This window comes from Austrofundulus limnaeus, unplaced genomic scaffold (genome assembly GCF_001266775.1).
Source record: "Austrofundulus limnaeus strain Quisiro unplaced genomic scaffold, Austrofundulus_limnaeus-1.0 Scaffold1480, whole genome shotgun sequence".
Taxonomy (NCBI): Eukaryota; Metazoa; Chordata; class Actinopteri; order Cyprinodontiformes; family Rivulidae; genus Austrofundulus; species Austrofundulus limnaeus.
In genome coordinates this window covers 12,504-28,047 of record NW_013953882.1, presented here as the reverse complement: position 1 = coordinate 28,047, position 15,544 = coordinate 12,504, and the positions used below count along the sequence as shown (strand labels likewise).

Here is a 15,544-nt window from a genome sequence, read left to right as displayed (position 1 = left end):
CCCGTGGGGACCTGACATTGGTCCCCACGATTCACTTCAGTCCCCACCTGGCTGCTTTTTCTTGTAAAAAAAAATACCCCATGGTGTAGAAAAACCCGTACACACACACACACCTACAGTCTGGTACAGCTGTCTTTATGGGGACCTGGCATTGACTTCCATTATTTTCTACAGCCTAACCCTGACCACCAACTCCAAGGCTAACCTCACAGCCCTGAACCACCAACAGCATTTCCCCTTTTGGGGACTAGACTCAGGTCCCATAAGTAACATTAGGTCCCCACAAGTAGGTGTGCTTGCCAAAAAACTGTCCTGCAATGTAGGGAATACCAGTCCCTACACACACCTGCCTTGCAGCTGCAGCAGATCCACACCCAGGAGCATTAACTCTTTAGGGCCCAGATTAGAAACAGGCATTAAAATGTGGGAAAAAGATTATTTTTAATGACTGAGAGGAAGTTTTATTAATATTTATATTTTTATCTACAAGCGTTGGAGTTCTTCTGAAGTGCTACAGAGACGATGATTATTAGAAACAGGACACGATTTGAGGATTTTACTGATCATAGTTTCTTTAAAACATGATACAGAAGTAAGGTTTATTTTGAATAAACATTACAAACCTGTTCATACCTACAAAACTATCAAATATATTTATAAAATACATTAAATTTCACACAATACTGATTAAGATTAACATAAAATAATGTTCCTATTGAACCTATCTCAGCCTTTGGGAGAAGGCAGGGGAGACCTGGGCAGGTCTCCAGTGCATCACATGGACACCAGGATATCAGGGACACAGACAGAGACAGCCATCCACACTCCCAGTCACACCTAGAGCCACAAACATATTTTTAAAACTTTCTCGGTGGCTACATGATAGTAGTAATTTGACCTGAAGGGAATAGGAAAGTCATTTCTCTAGGACCYTACAACTCAGAATAAGGTGAACTCTATCCAATCTTTCTGTCCTGTAGGATTTTGAATTCGAGATGTCCAGGGATGCAACCYGCCCGAAGATTAGAATCGTCTCGTCCTTTGACGCCAGCTTCTCGGACCCTTCGCTCAGCAAGCGCATCGCGTCCGGCGACATCTCGGTGGTGCGGCTGCAGGACAACGAGGCGGAGCTGAAGATCGCAGAGCTGAAGCCTCAGGACGCAGGGGTCTACTTTTGCAGAACACCGAGCACAGATTCAGTCATCAGTGGGAACTACGTGGCGCAGGTTCAACTCACAGGTGAGGAGGAGTTCATACTAATCTATACGTCTTCTGACTGAGTGAAGCTGTGTTCGACTGTGGTGTTAAAATGGCAGCCTTGTTGGTTCATTTAACAGCTATTTTTATGATTTAGTAATGCTGGCCTTGTATTTATATCCTCCTGCTCACGCTCTCAGGCTGCTGCTTTTAGACAGTGATTGGCTCATCGGCTGACTTTCACTCGGTGTTCAGCACACCTCAAAGACATTTCTGATGGGGAGCAGATGTCAGGTGGGAGTACTTGACTTGTGTCAAATTAGGATCAGGGAGATTTAGATGGAATATAAATACCATCATATGGGCAAAGTGAGTAGCAGACACGGATGGAACAGTTTAAAACTAAAGTGTTCGATGTTCTGTATTGCCTCAGTAAAAGGTTAGAATGTTGAATGTACATGCAGAACAGAACACAGAAGTTAATGCATTTAAAGCAGACAAGAAAATGTACATTTATCACAGCTTATATAAAACCTATTTATTTCTACCTGAATGATGGCACATTTGTTATGAAGGTGCATTTTTGTGGGTTGTAGTCATGGGAAAAACCTCTAAACAGTTTYTTCTGTTACCACTTGTTTTATGCTTTTAGGTTGAATGATCCAAGTCTAACAATAAAAAGAGAGTTTGTGAATTTAAAACTGGGGCCTCAGTAGCATGTGGAAGAACCATACACAGACACAACAACCTGGCACCTCCTCCTTATGCTGTATAAAAATGGTATCCAGAAAGAATTAGTAAGTTATTTATTTATTTAAATTGATGCAATCCACAAATTAATTTTCCAAACAAATGTTCCAAAGTTTATGGGGATATAAACAGGCTTATAATTACTAAGAAGTATTGTTGCAACAAAGAAATAATCAACCAAACACAAACTTCCTTAATTATTTGAATGTTTTTTTTTTCTTTGCTGTGTTAGCATGTCAGTGTTTGGTGTTTAGGTGATGGGACAGATTTGGAAGTTTTTTTTTCTTTACTATTTTAAGATTGACTGCATTACCTCAGGCATTTACTGACAAGCATGAACACCATGTGGGGAAGTTATTTTATATGTTTGTGGAGATTTTAGGAACTTGTCTAGTTTTGAAATCTCACAGATGATTTGATGGAGGAACTCTTGTTCACTGTGAAGAAAATGAAAGCTGCCAAGAGGAAGTAATGAAAACCAACCTGCCAAACGTATAACCTGTTTTACAAGAAGTAACTGCATGGGAACAGTTTTTTTATGGTTTGCAAATCAAACCTGAGTGGATATGATAAGCGCCTGGTCCTCCTGCATCAGATACAGACCTCACTCATCTCACTGAATCTGATAACATGCTGGTTTCAGAACATCATGTTTCCCTGTTCCTCAGTGTTTTAGATTCAGTCTGGGTCAAAGTTGAATGTATCATAAAGGAACATTCAAGGTGCAGCATATATTCATGCAGCAGRACTTTTTTTGTTTTATACCTGGTACAAATTTAGATCGGTTCTAGTCAAGTGTAGATGTGTCTTCATGGCAGTGTGTCCCTCACTCTGTGAGCTAGTGATGTGCTGATAGATGGTGAAATATCGATACCACCGACATTCTGAAATCAAAATATTGACACTCGGATACTTCAGTCATTTCAGGCAACAATTATCAACAGGAACACAGTGGAAAGTAACTAAATTATTGAAATCTTGCCTAATCATACGCGGTTGGTGGGAACTACTTTTCCTTCCGCCTGTGTAAAGTAGAAGTGCAGCAGCACGTGATCAGTCTGTAGATGCTACACGTTCAGTGTTTTCATGTGAATATGTAAATGAAGACGCAGGTTTTATTTTTTTATAGTAGTTCTTAATAATTAAACAATAACTTATTTTATAGTGGGGTTTTTTATTTTTATTATTATTATTTTTTTTGCTGTTTTCTGTTGTTTAAAACACAATTTTTCACATATTTTTTCATGTATTTTGTATGATTGTGTCCTCTGGTTTTCTGTTGTATTAGACGGCTACTAGGGGTGCACCAAAAAATCGTTTTACATCAGAATTGTGATTCTTATTTACAAAGATTCAGAATCTATTTTAAAATGTCCCAAAATCAATTTTATAAATAATAAAAATAAAYTAAATCCAATGTCTGTCAGKCTCCATTATGTAACTACYTGGGCRGTCCTGACATCACCACACAGCTGTTTCTGGAACATATGACTGTGCAGAAAGAACCAAAACAAAGAGGAAAACTACAAAACTGGAGGAAAGAGATTCAARCGGRCCTGTCTTCATTGAATGCAAAGATTTGGGCTCATTTTGTTTTTTACTGAATGAGTCTGAGTTTGACATGAGAGAGTTTTGCAAAATGAAGATGAAGCACTTTGGGAACAGGACTAATGGGCTCACATTATCAGTTTTGAATGAAAAATCAAATTTGAATCGAATCATGGTCCCAAAAATCAGAATCGAATTGTGAGAGAATAAAAGATTCCCACCCCAATGGCTACATCAACACACATCTGAGTTCCAAATGAATAAATGAATAACTCAGATGTCTTGTAATCTTTAAGAAGCAGTGAGTTTAAACGCTCTACTCTTTTTAGATTTAATAGACACATTGGTGTTTTTGCACAAAGGATCAGATCAGTATGGCAGAGAGTTTTATTCTGTATCAGAATCGAGAAGGAAATCAGCGGTGTCTAACTTTACTACTGTGGTTGGATTAAATTTGTTACGGCACTGTTCATAAGTACGTGTGAAACAATTTGTTTGAAACCTCCCAGGTACACCTGTTTATTTCAGGCTGTATGCGTTTGTCTCCTAAAATAGATAAAAACATTTGCGTCTCTCTCCAGGAGGAGCTTGCAAGTTCCACCTTGGCTCAGTTAATCCACAGGCAGCCGTCCGCTGACCTTAAAATAATTTCCACACAATACTGTTTGACCCACCCACCTGGAACCACCATCGAGGTGGATCCAAAAGCCATGCAGGGACTGGAAATTGAGGCATGCTTGGTCGAGGCTGAATTGATGAAGAGCTTATAGCCACGCCCATGGAGAAGGGGATTTAGTTTGTTGCAGAGGCCCGCTGGATGTGGATCCACAACCCACCAGTTGAAAATTGTTGCTCTAAGCATTAAATGATCTTTATTGAAAGCTTTGGCATTTACGGTGGAGCACAATATGCCTTCTTTCAAAGAAAGCTTTTATTTTATTATATTAAAGGCAGAAACAGGTTATTATATGAATGTTTTGTTTATTTTATTTATTTATTTATTTATTTGGCTACTTGGATCTTTAAAGGGGCAATATTATGTAAAATCAACTTTGAGTTTTATATCATGTTATAATGTTATACTCTCATAAAAACATGCCCAAAGCCTTGCTTTGACTCATTCATGCATGTTTGAGAAATCCTGCAGWGTTTTTAGGCAGACATGCTGAGGAGCAAAACGACAGGTGGGGACCAGAAACSCCTTTTGGGACCAGAAACGCCCCTGGGACGTGTCTTTAAGACAAACTTCCTCATGGCAGAGCYCACCCCCTCGCCCCCTCCCCACACACCCCGCCCATGACTCCTGCAGGCTCTCGGGTGAAAGTGAAACCTAACTGTCTGCTGAGCTCCTAACATTAGTTCTCACTCAGTGAAGCTCTTTTCAGATTAAAAATATCTTTGAGGAAATGTATTTTCAGATGGTTCTAAAAGGGACAGAGGCCAATTTCAAGGCGTTTAGAAGAGGAAGGGATGAGAAGATAAGTTTATTTTCTATTTAAACATAAAAACAGCATTTTAATAACAGCTAAAGATGACAGATACTTTATTATGGTATAGTATTTAAATATATGCCTGAGAAACACATAATATTGCCCCTTTAACGAAGTTGTACACAGAGTTTGTGCCACAAAACACGGGTTCAGCGTTTTCCCTTTTTAATTGGATTTCTGTTTTGTACTTTTCTTGTTGGTAATTAAAAACAAACTCACTGTGTGAACCTTCAAACCTCATCCTTTACAAACCAGATATTTTAGTGCGAGACAGAAGCCAAATAAAGGCACGCTGTAGTGTGGGGTGGAGGGGTCGGCTGGTGGAAGACTTCTCGCTCAGAAAGCTAAATTTTTGCGAGCTGAAGTGATGGAGAGCATAATCAGACAGCAGGTTAGTTATCTCCATAATGCATCATCATGTTCAGCTGCTCTCCGTTTCCTTCCAGCACGGCTCCCCAGACACCTTGTTAAATTTAGACCTGAATTAACTCGGCAGCCGTGTTTGAGAGAGAGAGAGACACACAGAGCATACGTATTAGCAAGTACAACAATTTTCAGTGTATGCAGGCAAAGAAACTTCTAACAGATGTCATCGTTCGGTTAAAATATGTGAAATTAGATTTATACCAGGCGGGATTGTGCACCACTTTTTTTTCTCAGACTTGTTTTTATTTGTTACGTAAGAGACGAGCGAAGTGGAGGAAACTCTTTTCAGGCACTTCCTTAATTGACAGCAAAACACAATTATTTGTACCCTATTTGTTATCCGATACCAATTTCACTGCAGTACAAACTCTAATAAGGACTTGTCTCCAATTTCAGAATGAAAACTTTAATAAAGCTAAGTGAAGTATTTACTATGTAAACTTAACAAGATTAAGAATATGTTTGGATGTGTAACTTTTGAACACAACAGCTCGTGCACATTATTTCACACAACACACAAAGAGTCTGATTAGGAGGCGCTGGTACATTTTGGATTTACGAGGAAGTTTGTGAAAACAGGAGGAGATTGACTCCAGCAGCTAATGCTAAAGTTTCAGGTTAAGATCTCACACGATGAGTAACCCTCAGCTGCTACCGTGCCAAAATTTAGCTCAATGAGTTTTGCATGTGACTAAATAGAGCTAATRAAGCCTATTGTTAGGCGATGGCCCTCTTTTGCATGTGACTAGCCTGTTTGTCCACCATGTGGAGGCAGMGCTTATAAGGCTGAGTTCACCTGAAACTCATCAGACCGATGAAAGAAGTCTCTTGGACAAGAGACGAAACGTTTCACTAAAGAAAAACCCATCCAGCCTTATTTTACCTATTTTTTTCGTTTTGACTCAATGAGTATAGACTATTTTTGTGTTTTGATTAGCTGTGGCAACCATCTTAAGTTGGATKGACTCCATAATTTAATCAGTTGTGGAGGTCCATCCAGTAGTTATTTTCTAAAAGAATTGTTAAACTCCATCGAGTGGTTCGTMACATATTTTGCTAACAGTCAAACAAGATTGACTCCAGAAGTCAAAGCTAAAGTTTAAAGCTAAGGTCTCACACAATGCGTAGCACTGTTGAGACTGACTCTCAGCTAKTACTACACCAAAATTTAGCTCAACGTCTTGTGAATTGGACCAAATTATGGCCGCTTTTGTGCTTTTTAAGTTCAGCTGACTATGGCGGCCATCTTGAATCAGATTTGACTCAGAAAGTGAAACCTTTGTAGAGGTCCATCCYGTGGTTACTTTCTGCAAGTTCCTTTAAGATTCATCRAGGGTTTCATGAGATATTTTACTAACAGACACACTCACATACACCAGCATCATGTTGGTGATATGAGAGCAAACCCCTGCCCGAATGTCTGTATTTGTGACATTGTGTGTAAACCGGAGCCTCTCTCCGCTGCACTCTGTGGTTGCCTCTAGTGTTATTAACCCCCCGTGTCCTCTGCGCTTACTTGATGATCATCAAAACATCTGTCCTTTCCTTCACTTCCCTGTTGTGAAAATACCAAACGGTTATTTCAGTTGTGGTTTTGTGGGCACATTTGATCATAAACACCCACATTTTATTTATTTTATTATTCTGGAGCTGTCAGAATGAGTCACCGGCTTTACCAAACAGCGGTTTGTTCAGAGCTGGTCGGACTCTTGAACGTCACGTTTAGACACACAATCGGAACAAAAGCACAGGATAAACGAGTGGAAGTGAGTCTGCAGTGAGTTTATTAAGCTACCTGAACACTCCCCTGGGTGTGTTTCCTGCTCTCACATGCAAACAAAACAATATATGGCCTTTATCTGGAAGCTGTTTATTTTATTCCTGTTTTTAATCAGCAGCCTTGGTGAGAGAACAGAAGAGAACAACTCATCCTGACCCTGACCCTATTGTAACTTCAAAGCTCTTATTATGAAATYTTAATGCCTCAAAGGTAAAACAAGTCGGAATTTATCACAGTTCTTCAGGATTTTGTTGCTCCACCCAGTTAATACTGTGGCTCTAACGCTAAATGTTGACTCATTAATAATGTTTAGTCATTTCAAATAAATCCTTTGTGCTTGTTCTTCATCTAAAATATGATCATGGTTCTTTACCTTGCTTACCCTCAAATAGACACGTTTCTAAATAATGGAAACAAAGAAAATATTCAGATAATTTACTGATTAGCCTGTTGGTTTTGTGTGAAACAAGGGAAAAGAAGCCATAAAAATGGAGAGCTGATAAATTATTTAAACAGGAAACTCAAGACGTGCTAAAACTTGGAGAGCTGCAACACGCGATGCTTTTATTGTGAAGGAGCTGTAATAAGTGATGCAATGAGATCTTTGTTTGCTACAAGTAAGATTTAAATTGTTTACATTTATGTATTTATTTTCTTTCTTATTGTCATCAGTGATTCCGAACACCCTCAAGGTCTCCCCCGAGACTCCGCCTCCAGTCATCCCAGAGGGAAGTGACCTCACGCTCTCCTGCAACGTCACCAGGGAGCTCACCTACCCCACCTACCTGTCCGTCACCTGGTCCATAAAAAAGGGCACCACCTCAGAGGACATTCTGATGTTTGGTCCTCAGGGGGACGTCGTCACMGGTTCACAGTTCACTCGTCGTTACTCGGATGGGGGCATCCGATTGGTCCCTGGCAGGAACGGATTGTTTGAGCTGGTGATTACCCGACTGACCACGTCCGATCAAGGGATTTACGAATGCAAAGGGACGGAGTGGACGCATGAACGTGGAGGGACGTGGACAAAAATCGTTGAAAGCAAGAAAGAGATGGGGGCTGTTACTGTCACTCCTACAGGTAAGAGAGACGACCCAGCTGAGGGAACACCACTGTCACTCATTTCTCTAACGTTGGCAGTCAAGCTGCATTGTGGGTAATTTAAGCACCAGCCTGTGACAAAGAGGAAGAATATGTAGAGGAAAATACAGACTTGCGTTTTTTTACTTGGATGTTAGATATTTTTGCTAGTTACATTTAGGCTAAGACTCCATTGTCACTTCCTGGTATACAAGGATAAAAATAATCCTTGGTTTTGTCATTTTTACATCGTGTTTACCAATAAATTTGAGAAAACGGTCATTTAACCTGAAGCACCCTACAGTCATTTATCTGTAAAATATATGAAGTGATATTAGAGTGTAAGTGAACAAAAAGCACAGTTTTCTTATAACCCGCTTCGTGCTGAATCAATCTGTGTCGACTGGCATTTCATCAGAATAGAGGTGACTCATGGCGTCAGTTGCTCATAAGCCTGATTGCCTGCTGGAAAAAAAATCAATTCCTGCAGGTCTGAGCATTGCTTTGTTGCACTCCCTGAGCTCCTTGTGTCCTTCACTTGAGCACAATTTGAATATCTTTTTAGTTCTGTTGTCTAAAAATAGATTAAAACTGGTTGGGTTCTAATTCTTCAGAAGACCATTATAAAAAAAATAAACCTTCAGAATGTGCGATGTGTGATCATATCAGTACAGGTTCATCTTTAGGTCTTTTTCATGTGTAGGTACAGTTTTCTGTGCCAGCGGGCTGGATCTGTGGCGATGCTGAAAGGGAGCGAAGGGTGAGAATAGCGAGGGGACGTGGGAGAGTTCTCGCCCCCCTTGTGTGACAGTCTTTGTCTTAGAGGGATCCTCTTCTCTCAGACTTTGCCATCTCTTCCATCTCGCTCTCTCCCAGGATATTCGTGACCCCGGTCTGTCTCTACAGAGCCCCCGCCACTCACCCACTCTGCCTCATTCATTGTTGCTGTGGACACCATATCTTCTATCTGTCTAGGTTACCATATCCTCTTAAGTGCAGGGGGACACCCAGTGATTTGTAACAAAACCAAACATGAGCGACACAGACTCACACACAGGTCTGTCTCATGCCCATTGTGCCCCAGCTACTTCATATTGACTTACTGACTTGAGTAAAGAGGATGAGAAACGTCAAACAGAGATGGTCTCGTCTCTTTTGTCCTTTCCAGATACCACACAGAGACTCTCCTATATTAKTTCTGTTCCTGGAAACCATATTTAAACCCTTGGTCCAAGTGTTACTATATAGCTGCATGGCAAAGATTGACATTTTTAGTAGTTCTGGTTTGTTTGCAGTCTTAAAATGTCTTCTTGAGCATCCCTGCTAACAGAATACATAGGCTGTATTTTTCAGTTTCTTGTTATATATGTTGGTCTGTCTTGATATCAAGATCAACCAAGAATAAAAACAAATTATCATTCATTGTCAAAATAGTGGCAACAAGAAGCATGGCAATTAGGGTTGGGAGACATTGGCAAAAAACCAATCATGATAATTTGTGGTATTTAGCCAATAACAATTAATATGATTAATCAATTGGAGTCCTTGGATGTCTTCATATCCTAGTCACATGATCAGTTCCAAATGGTGTCAAAAGTACAGACTTCAGGCTGTGTTGATAGACCAAGTAAAACCAGAGTTATGATAAATAAATTACAGAACTTTTTTTTAATGTTTGTCATTTTTGAGGGGCGGAGGAGCACCGAGCAGACTGACGGGAGAAATCTCCAGTCAGTACGCCTGGTGTTCGTATTAATCGTCAAGTGCCAAAAAACAATCGCTTAAAGTTTTTCTGACAATTTTACCCAACCCTAATGGCAATGGTTAAAACAGCCTGAAAGAACTGTAGCTGTTATCAATGAGGTGTACTGGCTAGAGGTGTCATGCCCACTTCAGAAGATTAACCTCTGTGGAATGAGTACATCYCCATATTGGAAGGGGCGGGCTCTCAATATAAACAATTTATCATAACTAGATTTCTGCGTAGAATTGCAAATAAATATTAGTTTTTCACTGATTAGCGTTTGCCTATTAGAAACATTTTTCATTGCATTTTCAGGCCAACATTGTAAATAACTGTTCTTAATGTTTTGCTTGTTGAAATAAAGGTTAAAATAAAAGAAATAAACATTGCAGATGTGTGTACCTCTGGAACATGCTTTTTCCTGTTTTGATGATTACTGACGTGCATTTCTGTCTAAAAATATTGATTGRCAATTAGGGTTGTGCATAATCGTATRGTGTGCAATTAATCGTCAGAAAAACATTAATCGATTAATTTTTGGCAGTTGACAATTAATATGATTAATGCCACCTGGCAGACTAACCACTTGGTGTTCCTCTCTGATTCAAATATGACCAACATTAAAACAATTGTGTAATTTATTTATCTATCAACACAATTTAAAGTTTGATGTATAGCCTGAAGTCTGTAATTTTGACACAATTTGGAACAGATTTTTACGAAGAGCCAATTTTCTCCCTATAAATTGGTCATGTGACTAGGATATAAGGGTGTCCAGGGATTCTGGGGGGGTTAATCGTCAAATTAATCTTTATCGGCTAAATACCACAATTAATCGTGATTAATTTTTTGCCAATATTGCCCAACCCTATAGTCAATAGCAAATTGAGTTTCATTGATGTGCTGACCTAAATTTAACATATCGTGGTTACTACATCCAGCTTTAACAGCTAACACTACAATATTGAGTTGCCCCTAACAATATGGCCACTGCTTCCGAACATGAAAAGTCACGTGACAGTGACTAGCCATTATACCTCATTGACTGTTACTGACCACCTGTTAGCTAGCTAGTGACCTAACAAATCTCTGACAAGCTAACTGCTAAAAACATAAAGCGACATTTTGAAAAAAATGTTGTTTTTCTGTTCTTCCTTCACAAAAACTAAAACTTGATTAGTTAACACTATCTTTTAGTGAGAAAAGCAAGACATTTTAATCATCAGCTTAGTGGTTAGCTGGTTGTTGCCTTACAACAAGAAGAKTGATCCCGGTTCAMACCTGGGGTCTTTCTGTGTGGAGTTTGCATGTTCTTCTTGTGTTTGATTTTTCCTTCCACAGTCCAAAAACATGCACCGCTGCCTTCAAACCCACGCCTGCCTTGCAAAAGAGATCTGTGATCTCAGTGGGACTTGCCCGGTTAAAAAAAAAAAAAGATTGATAAAAAAATAATTATGATGTGATTTTTTTTTTACCTTCACACTGTAAATAGAGGCAGTTTAAACATCATCAACGTTCATTTGTCATCTTTTGTTTTATTGGAAAAGATGGTAAAACTCTTCTTGAGCATCATATGCTCTTGGAAAAACAGCAACCTAACCTGTCATGTTGTCAGTTTCCAGTTTGCTATATTAGCTTATGTTCTTACCTGGTTCAGAGGAGAAGTTTACGTATCTAATTCTCATCTACAGAATGTCAACAAGCACAGTTTTTTGACTAAAGACAGCCATGAAGAATTTTAACCGCTCTATTGCATAATGCTAGCTGAAGCAATAGTTGCTATGAGTCACCTTTATTTTAGCCAGTCAGCTAACATAATGCTGATACAAAATAAACCAGAAATTTTGTGATAAATACAAATTTATTAGTGGAAAGGGAACTGTAACGTTGCAAATCAAAATTGCGCCCCTGAAATGAACAGTTGTTGATATAGTCACATGCATGATACAGTAAGTGATGACAAAGAGGAACACCTGCATGTAAACAGCTGTTACAGACCGTAATGAAGAATCTGTTTCTTGAGATTATTTTGAATTCGTTATCAGAGAGAAATCATGAAGAGTCAGTGCTCATAAAAAAATAAAGAGCAGGTAGTTCCCATTTTTAAGAGTTCTTCCTCTTTGTTGTCACTTCCTGTTTGACTTTGTCCATGCCAAGTTAAAAAGGATGGCAGTTATGTGACAAGATGGGTAAAATCATGTGTATTATTCCACAATTCTTGCATATTAAAATGCCCTAACATAAATTCTGTTGACGTTGAAAGTTTTTAATACATTCTTAAATGGAATTTGCTTTATACTTTAGAATTGTTTCAATAATGATTTGTATGCATCAGCACAACAGGCCCAAACTGTAATACTACAGCCACCATGTTTTAAGAATGAGTGATTAGGGCTCCCTAATCTCTGGATTAGATGATTGGTTGATTAGAAATGTCAAGTTTCATGGATAAATATAACTGTCATCAACATAAACATTTGAATGTCATATAATAATTTTACCTACTAGAGGCTTATTGGGCCAAACTCTGAACCTTGAGGAACTCCACGACTAACCCTGGCATAAAAAGGTTATTATTATTATTAACATGAACTACAATCTACTAGATAAATGTGATTTTAACCAATTTTTGAGTAGTAATATTTTGTATAATACTTAGTGTTTGTTAAATTTGTCATAAAATAATTATATAACATTAAATTTTATTTTAATTGACTCTGTGTATTTCCCATATAAACATAAATGTTTTGATTCATATTGTCTCTGTCCTCTCAAGGCCAATCCCTAAATGTGAAAGCTTCATCCCCCTCCTCTCCCTCCTCCACCTCCCTGCTCCTGTTGCCCGGCGACTCGCTGACCCTGCTCTGCTCCGTGTTCCCGGACAACCTGACTGCCCTCGCCCTGGAAGTGAGCTGGCTCGCCGACGGCCGCGAACTCATCACCATGGACCGCAGCGGCGTGGTGATCTCCAACGCTTCCTCGAGCGGCGCGCCAGGAAGCCGAGGGGAGGCGACCCTGGGGAGGACCGGAGTGGCAGAGTACAAGCTGAGGGTGACGGGGGTGAGTGGCCAGGACGGAGGGGTTTACACCTGTCGGATCCGAGCCTACGTCGACAGAGGAGGGCGCAGCACAGGAGGAGGAAGGTGGCACATGGCGGCAGAGAAGATATCCACCCCTGTGACGGTGAAAGTCTCAGAGATCAGTGAGTAAATCCCAAAGCATGTTTGGATCACATGAGAGTATAAGAAATGAGTCATGAGCTTTGTTATTTCCTGTAATTCCTCAGGATTTCATTGCGACAGACTGCTTTAGGCAACATGAAACTAAAGTGTTGTTTAATTAAGTTGAAACTTCTCAATGTTGAGTGAGATGACTAATTGTTGTGATTTGGTTTGGCTTCAGCTGTTACATACATACGAGTTAGTGATGTGGATGATGGCTTCTTTGTGTTTGTGGTCGCTGTGTGATGAAAAACGTAGAAGGAGGCATGTTAAGGCAAAGGGTAAAGGAGCCCGTGTGTTGCAGCTGTGTTGTTTCTTCGTATGTGGATGTGTAATAGTTCTGCTTTCGAAACTGGAATCTCAAGAGGAAACTCTTTAATTCTCCAGTCACCCTGTCGACTCCTGCTGCGAGGACGATTGATTAGTCATGGCTTTCCTGCTGTCTGCTACCTCTGGGTGTGCAGTTAATGTGTACGGGTGCGTGCGTGCGCGATGCTCTGATCCTGCCTCGAAGAGCAGCGATGTCAAACACACTCGACGCAGCAATCAATTACTGGCGTGGTGGGTGGTCTCTCTGTCTGTGAAGGTTTTTCTTTTTCAGCTTCCATCCCCTTCTCTTGCTCTCAGTGTTTGAATCCTACATCATGTTGCGTTTGCTCCCATTAAGGTGATCGCAGCTTGCTGGGAAGGTGGTGTGTTGTTGCAATTAGCAGTGAGATTATTTTATGCATTCCCTGCTAAATATGCACAATGAACACATACTGTATGATGATTARTCATTCATTGTCAAGGTTCTTTAGAAAAACTGGTAAATTGGATTATGCATTCTTTACCATCAGCAGAATATTAGATTGTTTGATTCCATTGACCYTGTCACCAACACCCAATTTATCTGGCTCTTCTGTACTGCAGAACATCTTAACTCCAAGATAACATAAACATAAATTATGTCCCAGATCATGTTTAGATAATTCTTATTTATTGCATACAGAAGTATGTGCATATGTGATATCATTAAAAACATTTTTTTAGGTTTTGAAGCTGTTGAGGTAGTAAGATCCTGGATGCAGGAGGTTAAAATGTGTTTTCTTTGCAGGATAGCCGGACTCTCCCTTAGAGATAAGGTGAAAAGTTCAGTTATTCAGGAGACTCCCAGTAGAGCCGCTGCTCCTCCACGTCAAGAGGAGCCAGTTGAGGTGGTTCAGGCATCTGGGAAGATTGCCCCCAGAATCCCTCATTAGGGAGGTTTTCTAGGCARGTCCAAATGGTAGYAGACCTCAGGGCAGACCCAGAACTCTCTGAAAGGATTARATATCGTTTCTAGCCTGGGAACACCTTGGGGTCCTCCAGGTGTTGCTGAAGAGTTTCACTGCAGAGCAGGGACTGGCAGTCTGGGATTGTCTCCTGGACCGTTTGCATCCCTCCCGTGACTCCCATGATGACTATAGGTGTAGAAGTTGGAGCAGCTGAAGATTGTTTTATTTTGCACATATTCAAAGATAAAAGTGCACCAATCAGTTAAAGTTTAAGAGTGGAAGTGGTAGCGCTAACGTTACTCATACTGATGGTTGTCAGCTGGGMGAAGCGTTTTGTTGCACTTGTTGAGCTAAAAATCAACCAGTTCTGTCATCAGCTGATTAACTGGTGCATCTCTGATATCTCCTTAATAGCTATAAAATGTGACAATGTAGTAGAGGTAGGGGTGCACTAATAAATCGGGACCAATTTATTTAATTTTAGGAGATCTGCGATCAGCTGATACTTACATGAAGCCGATCATATCTACCTCCACAAAGGTCTGCAAATCAGCCACTGTCCCCTTTTGCTCTGCTGTGAGCGCTACCTTATGTCCAGTTAAAACAAGTTTGTATTGTTTCAAGGATATTTTTCAATGTTTTTCAACAAAATAAGTTTGGAATATTGAAGGTGTATTGTGACTTTATAACACCTAACAGTTATTAAAAAAATCTTTATCAGCTGAAATCATAATCAGCAGGTTATTTTTAAAGATCAGCGATAGGCCAGAAAACTGCAGTCAGTGAATCCCCAAGCAGAAGTAATCTGAACCTGTGAATGAGTCATAGCGCCACAATGAAGAGCTGGATTGGTGGCTGTTGTTGCAACGGAAAACAGACAGGTGCTCCAGACTAATCTCGGGTTATCAGTGGAAATCCTGTTTGCTTTGACAGCCGTGTTGTTGTGAAGGACTGTGTAACGTGAACCCTAATAGATATTAGGGCTGCCACGATTAATTGACGACATTATTAAAATAATCGATGACTAATTAAATAATCGATTAATCGTTTTC

General features: G+C 39.9%; 1 protein-coding gene across 1 annotated transcript in view; it reads left to right on the top strand.

Annotated features, from left to right (window-relative positions):
• The window catches only part of LOC106535529 (prostaglandin F2 receptor negative regulator), a gene marked incomplete at its 3' end in the record, with an annotated part of 34,419 nt that overhangs the window by 11,863 nt on the left and 7,012 nt on the right, over positions 1–15,544 (top strand). Inside the window, 3 exon segments of the mRNA XM_014032558.1 lie at positions 981–1,239; positions 7,864–8,271; positions 12,792–13,217. Of these exon segments, the coding sequence (XP_013888012.1) occupies positions 981–1,239; positions 7,864–8,271; positions 12,792–13,217 (1,093 nt within the window).